Source organism: Lactuca virosa, chromosome 8, assembly GCF_052849685.1.
Source record: "Lactuca virosa cultivar CGN04683 chromosome 8, Lactuca_virosa_CGN04683_v6, whole genome shotgun sequence".
Taxonomy (NCBI): domain Eukaryota; kingdom Viridiplantae; phylum Streptophyta; class Magnoliopsida; order Asterales; family Asteraceae; genus Lactuca; species Lactuca virosa.
In genome coordinates, this window is record NC_136433.1 from 322,354,361 (window position 1) to 322,360,184 (window position 5,824).

Sequence of the window (5,824 nt, forward strand, 5' to 3'; positions counted from 1 at the left end):
TATTTTACATTTTATTCCCTTTCAATTAGATGTAAGTTACAAAACAAACTCTTCTAATTTTTATTCTTTTTAATTTCAACAACTTTATATGAAATACACATATAAAAATAAATACTAAAAATCTTAAAAATATATATTCAAAATAATATCAATTAAAATGTTAAGGTATGTATTCTAACCATTTTCAATAAATTTATTTTTCATCAAAACGTTAATAATATATTTTATTATTTTTAAAATTCATATTATTAACATCAATCAATTTATAACTTTTTTAACCCATTGCTAAAACCATTATTTAAGTAAAATTAATCATAATTTAATATGTATTAGAAAAACCTAAAAATGACAAAAGAACCGTTAAATCAAAATAGGAAATCTCATACGAAGCTTACGTGTGACCTAATGAAACCCTAATTTAGGGTGTTGCACCATATATAAGCACCTTAAGTCTTTAGGGTTGGACACATCACCGTTCGAAACGGATATCCATCCAATGGACATAAATGAAGCAGATGAAAGTAATTATTTTTTCGATGACACATCACAATTCAAATCGGATATTGTATAAATTCATTAGTATATTGTTACAATAATGTTAGCATCGAGTGGATTTGTTAGCTACTGATAATAATATAATTGGCAGGTGTTCAATTCTCCTCAAGAATTGATGGATTGGGTGTAAAATGTGGCAAATACTTTAGGTTATGTCATCGTCACATCAATTTTGAATAAATGATTTTGACGATGGAAATTTGGGTACTCCTATATGCACGAAGGATTCGTATATAAAGGTCAGATATGACATTTGACAAGATAAAATTAATTTGTCCCTCAACTTGCAAAGATTTTTCAAAATACACCCTTAATGTTTTATAGTATTTACTTTAAACTTTATTATTTTTTGTTATATGGTTAAAAAAAAGTTTTATTTTAATTTATAACTCTTTCCTATTTGTTTTCTATCAACCATCACCGTATAAATATATCATATTAGAAAACTTTTTTTCTTTTGTTTTTATAAACCATTTAATATATATTAGTCAATAATTTTTTTTTTTTATGTTTTATAACTCTAACGTTTTCCTAATTAATTATATTATATTTTATTATATTATTAATTTTAATTTTAAATATATTATTTTTTACTATTGGTTATACATGATTCAATGGGGATTGAACTTCTCATTCATTACATTCTAGCTATAATGCATTTTTATTCCATTCAATGTTATAATACCACTTTTTAACCTATTAATCATAAAACCCTCGATGGGGATGATCATACTTTATCATCATTTTTTATTTTAATATATATATATATATATATATATATATATATATATATATATATATATATATATATATATATATATAAACATTTTTTAGTTGGTGTTGAACACTTTAAAATTCTCAATCATTAAAAAGAGATAATGTTGAAAATAATAATAATAATAACCATGTGTTTTAGTATATATATATATATATATATATATATATATATATATATATATATAATAAGTTTAGTTAATAAAACAAATCAATAAACAAAACAGTAAAATAAAAACTATAAAGTGGAAAGTGGAAAGTGGAAGGTAGATTTTGTTACTTTAATAGAAAATAAGAGGCATTAAATGAAAAATGATAAAATATATTAAAAACTCAGGGTCCTCCTATATACACGAATTTTTCGTGTATTTGTTGCATTGAATTGCGTGCCGAATTATTTTATCGATAAATATGTGTGCCGATTAATATGTGTGCCGAATTATTTTATCGATAAAATATAATATTACAATTTTATACCTTCGGTTTACATTGTAGTTTTAGAAAAGACCCTAGATTTTATCAATTTAAATCTTAAACCCTTAAAACTTTATTAATTTGAAAACTAACAAGTAGAAACATATTAATTATTCATAAAAGTTGTTTAATTAAAATGATCTCATGAATACATTTATAAAAAAAGTAATAATGAATATTATTAAATATTAATAGAAAAAAATTAATTTGTTAAATAAGAAATATAAACTATGAAACATTAACAAAAATAGAAGGGATAAAAATAAAAATTTGGTTACAATTTCTTTCTATATATAGAGGATTCGTATTTCTTATATGGTACATTGAAAGCGACTTGCTGAAAGTAAGTTTCCTTAAAAGCAAATATATGATATTTGTTAAAAATATAGATTTTATTAAATGACAAGTTGGAAAGAATGGATGGGTGACACATATTATGAGGTATTTGTACTTAACCTTTCTTATTATTATTATTATTATTATTATTATTATTGTTATTATTATTATTATTATTATTATATATTTTTTTCTCTTTGTTATGTTTAGAGAGATGATATTCATCCAATGGAGACAAATGAAATAGATGAAAATAATAGCTTCAATGAAAGTAACTATTTTTTCGACGACACATCACCATTCGAAACGGATATTCATCCAATGGACACAAATGAAACATATGAAAATGAAAGTTTGAACGAAAGTCGTTATTTCTTTGATGACACGTCACCCTTCAAAACAAATAAGGTATAAATTCATTAGTATGTTGTTACTGTAATGTAAGCATCAAGTGGATTTGTCTGCTACTGATAATAATATAATTGTCAGGTGTTCAATTCTCGTCAAGAATTGATGGATTGGGTGCAAAATATGGCAAATACTTTAGGTTATGTCATCGTCATAAAAAATTCTAAACGTAACTTTAATGTTGTATTTCAATGTGACCGTGGAGGTACATACAAAAGTACACAAATCTCCAAAAAAAAAACAGGGACAAAAAAAATTAATTGTCCATTTAGCCTACAGGGTAAATATTCGTCAGTAGATAATTCTTGGAAGATAAAAATGATATGTGAATTTCATAACCATGAGCCGTCATTATATTTAGAAGGTCATCCTTATCCACGACGACTAACTGAATATGAATGTCGAATAGTGGAAGATTTGTTGAAAAAAAATGTCAAACCAAAAGATATATTATCTGCACTAAAAAACCTAAATCCGAAAAATGTATCTACTCTCAAAACTATCTACAATGCAGACGAAAAACTTCGACGTAGGGAGAGAGAAGGTAAAACTCAAATGCAAGGTGTTATGGAATTTCTAGATCAAAATGGATATGTTTATTATAGTCGTGCAAATGTTTTGACAAATAAGTTAGAAGATTTATTCTTTGCTCATCCAAGATCATTAGAAATATGGCGTGCATTTCCACATGTCTTGTTAATGGATGCAACATATAAAACAAACAAGTACGGGATGCCTCTATTGGAGATTGTTGGTGTAACTCCAACAAATATGACATTTTCCATTGCATTTGTGTACATGCATGAAGAAAAACAATCCAACTATGTTTGGGCTTTAGACTGTCTAAAATCGGTAATGGAAGGATGTATGTTGTCGCGTGTTATTGTGACTGATAGAGAAATGGCTCTCATGAACGCATACACTATTATATTTCCAGATGCTAAAGGATTACTTTGCAGATGGCATATAAATAACAATATCATGAAGAAATGCAAATCATGTTGGGATGTTCTTTATACGTCATGGACGAGGTTGGTTAACTCTGAAACAAAGGAAGCATACAACAAGAATTTGGCACAAGTTGAAAAAACTACGAACAATTATCCAGGTATTTTTAAATATACACTATAATATGTTATAAATCATTACATCAACTGAAATTTTTTATGTATTTCAGATGCATTTTCTTATCTAAACAAAACATGGTTGACACCACACAAAGAAAAGTTTGTGTCTGCATGGACCGATAAGTTTCTTAACTTTGGCAATCACACAACTAATAGAGCTGAAAGTCAACATGCCAAGTTAAAAAGATATGTCGAAACATCAAGATCAGATATCGCCAAATCATTGAAGCGTATTGCTGATGTTGTTGAGTCACAATACACAGGTATAAAAGCGAGTCTTGCGCATAACAAAATTTTCATTGTACATCGGTACTACGAAATACCACATCTAAAACCATTGTGTCGTTTCGTTTCAATTTATGCACTTGATATCATTTTCAAAGAATATGAGCGGTCCAAAGAATTTGGATTTGTTTATGAAAATTGTGGATGTCAAGTACGTACAAGTTATGGGCTGCCATGTGCGCATGAACAAGCTATATTTGTTAAAAAAGGTCATTGTGTACCGCTTCATTCAGTAGATAAGTTTTGGAAGAAACTTGATTTATTAGAATGCAAATCGTTAGAAGATGATAAATTGGGTTGTGCAGTTGAGGTAAATATGTTTAATGCTCATTACGAAAAACAATCAAGACCTGTTAAGTTAAGTTTAGCAAGGAAGTTACTAAACTTAATCACGCCGTCAACAACTTCAGTTTCTGAACCTGCTACTCACAAAAATACTCGTGGGCGCCCCTCCTTAAAGAAGAAACTTTTCAAGAAAACCCATATCGATTTAAACCACGACCCACCAACTCAACATCCACCACCTCAAGATCAACCGACTCAAGCGCCACCAACTCAATATCCGTCTCGACGTAGCATTTCTACTTATACGCCTGATTATATGCGGTCTAATTTGTTTGATCTAAACCAGGAGCCGGATAGGCACAGTACGTACTCGTTCCGAGAACCTCCAATGTTCAACTCAACTTTTAATCAGGAACAATCGATGCATAGCTCGTACTTCAACCAAGAACAAGTAATGTATAATTCAGATCCACTTATGAATGAAATTCCGTATGAATTTCATCCATATGTCACAAACATACAAAACGTGAGGGGAGATGGAAATTGTGGATTTCGTGCAATAGCTGCGTGTCTCGGTTATAGTGAAGATAATTTGCGTCAAATCCGCTTAGATTTACAGAATGAGTTGTTAGCACACCCAGCTGAGTACGCACAGATTTTTGATTACGATTTAAACACCATACACCACTCATTGAATTTCAATGGATCACATTTCGCACCAACAGATCATTGGTTGATTATGCCGGTCACTAGCTTTCTCATTGCTAACAAGTATAATGTAATAGTTATTTTTCTAAGCAAAGATAGTCCGTCAACATGTTTTCCACTATGGCTTGGTCCCCAAGACATCTCAACTCATAGAGTTGTTGTTATTGCTCTTGTTAGAGGTGATCATTATGTGAAGGTTGATTTACATGGAGGATATCCAATGCCTACTATTTTACCACTTTGGCGTCACAACAGATCATCACGGTCTGCTGGATGGGAAACTGTTTATGCTGCTCGCCTGAATTCCTACATTTCTCCATTTGCAACACACAATAATTGTAACAATTCTACAGTTATAATATCTGATAATTAGTAAAATCAAATTTATGTTTTGTTGTTTATAATTATTAAGATCTGTATAAATTAAAACAAAATTGTTATATATGTGCGATTCTGATGTTTCTAATATATATATATATATATATATATATATATATATATATATATATATATAGAGAGAGAGAGAGAGAGAGAGAGAGAGAGAGAGATGTTCAAGACTAAAACCATTAAATAATAAAATAAATAAAAAATAAACATAAATTAGTAACTTTCATTAATTATTAAATGCCTTTAATTTCATTAATTATAAGGCTTAAGGAATATGTGGCTGTTATGTACCTAATATTAGGTATAGATCCATTAAAAACAATATAGTTTTAATAAAATACAATCAAATCTCTCTACTATCTTTCTTGTATTCATTTTCCATATAACTCTTACCTATATATATCTATATATATATATATATATATATATATATATATATATATATATATATATATATATATAAAGCTAAAGTTTCAAAAAGTATA

General features: G+C 28.3%; 1 protein-coding gene across 1 annotated transcript; it reads left to right on the forward strand.

Moving 5' to 3' along the window:
- The first annotated feature begins 264 nt into the window (after positions 1-264).
- On the forward strand, positions 265-5,325 carry LOC145131745 (PKS-NRPS hybrid synthetase cheA-like). The gene is made up of 5 exons (XM_079066401.1): positions 265-794; positions 2,193-2,244; positions 2,350-2,547; positions 2,629-3,655; positions 3,725-5,325. Exons 2-5 carry the CDS (start codon positions 2,203-2,205, stop codon positions 5,323-5,325), a joined length of 2,868 nt encoding a protein of 955 aa, XP_078922527.1. The 5' UTR covers positions 265-794; positions 2,193-2,202.
- The last annotated feature ends 499 nt before the right edge of the window (positions 5,326-5,824 follow it).

Bases quoted from the DNA above. Each gene is read 5' to 3' on its own strand.
- LOC145131745 (XM_079066401.1), top strand. From the start codon at position 2,203: ATGACAAGTTGGAAAGAATGGATGGGTGACACATATTATGAG. The intron at 2,548-2,628 runs GTATAAATTCAT...TATAATTGTCAG, and splicing joins CACCCTTCAAAACAAATAAG to GTGTTCAATTCTCGTCAAGA. The intron at 3,656-3,724 runs GTATTTTTAAAT...TATGTATTTCAG, and splicing joins AACTACGAACAATTATCCAG to ATGCATTTTCTTATCTAAAC.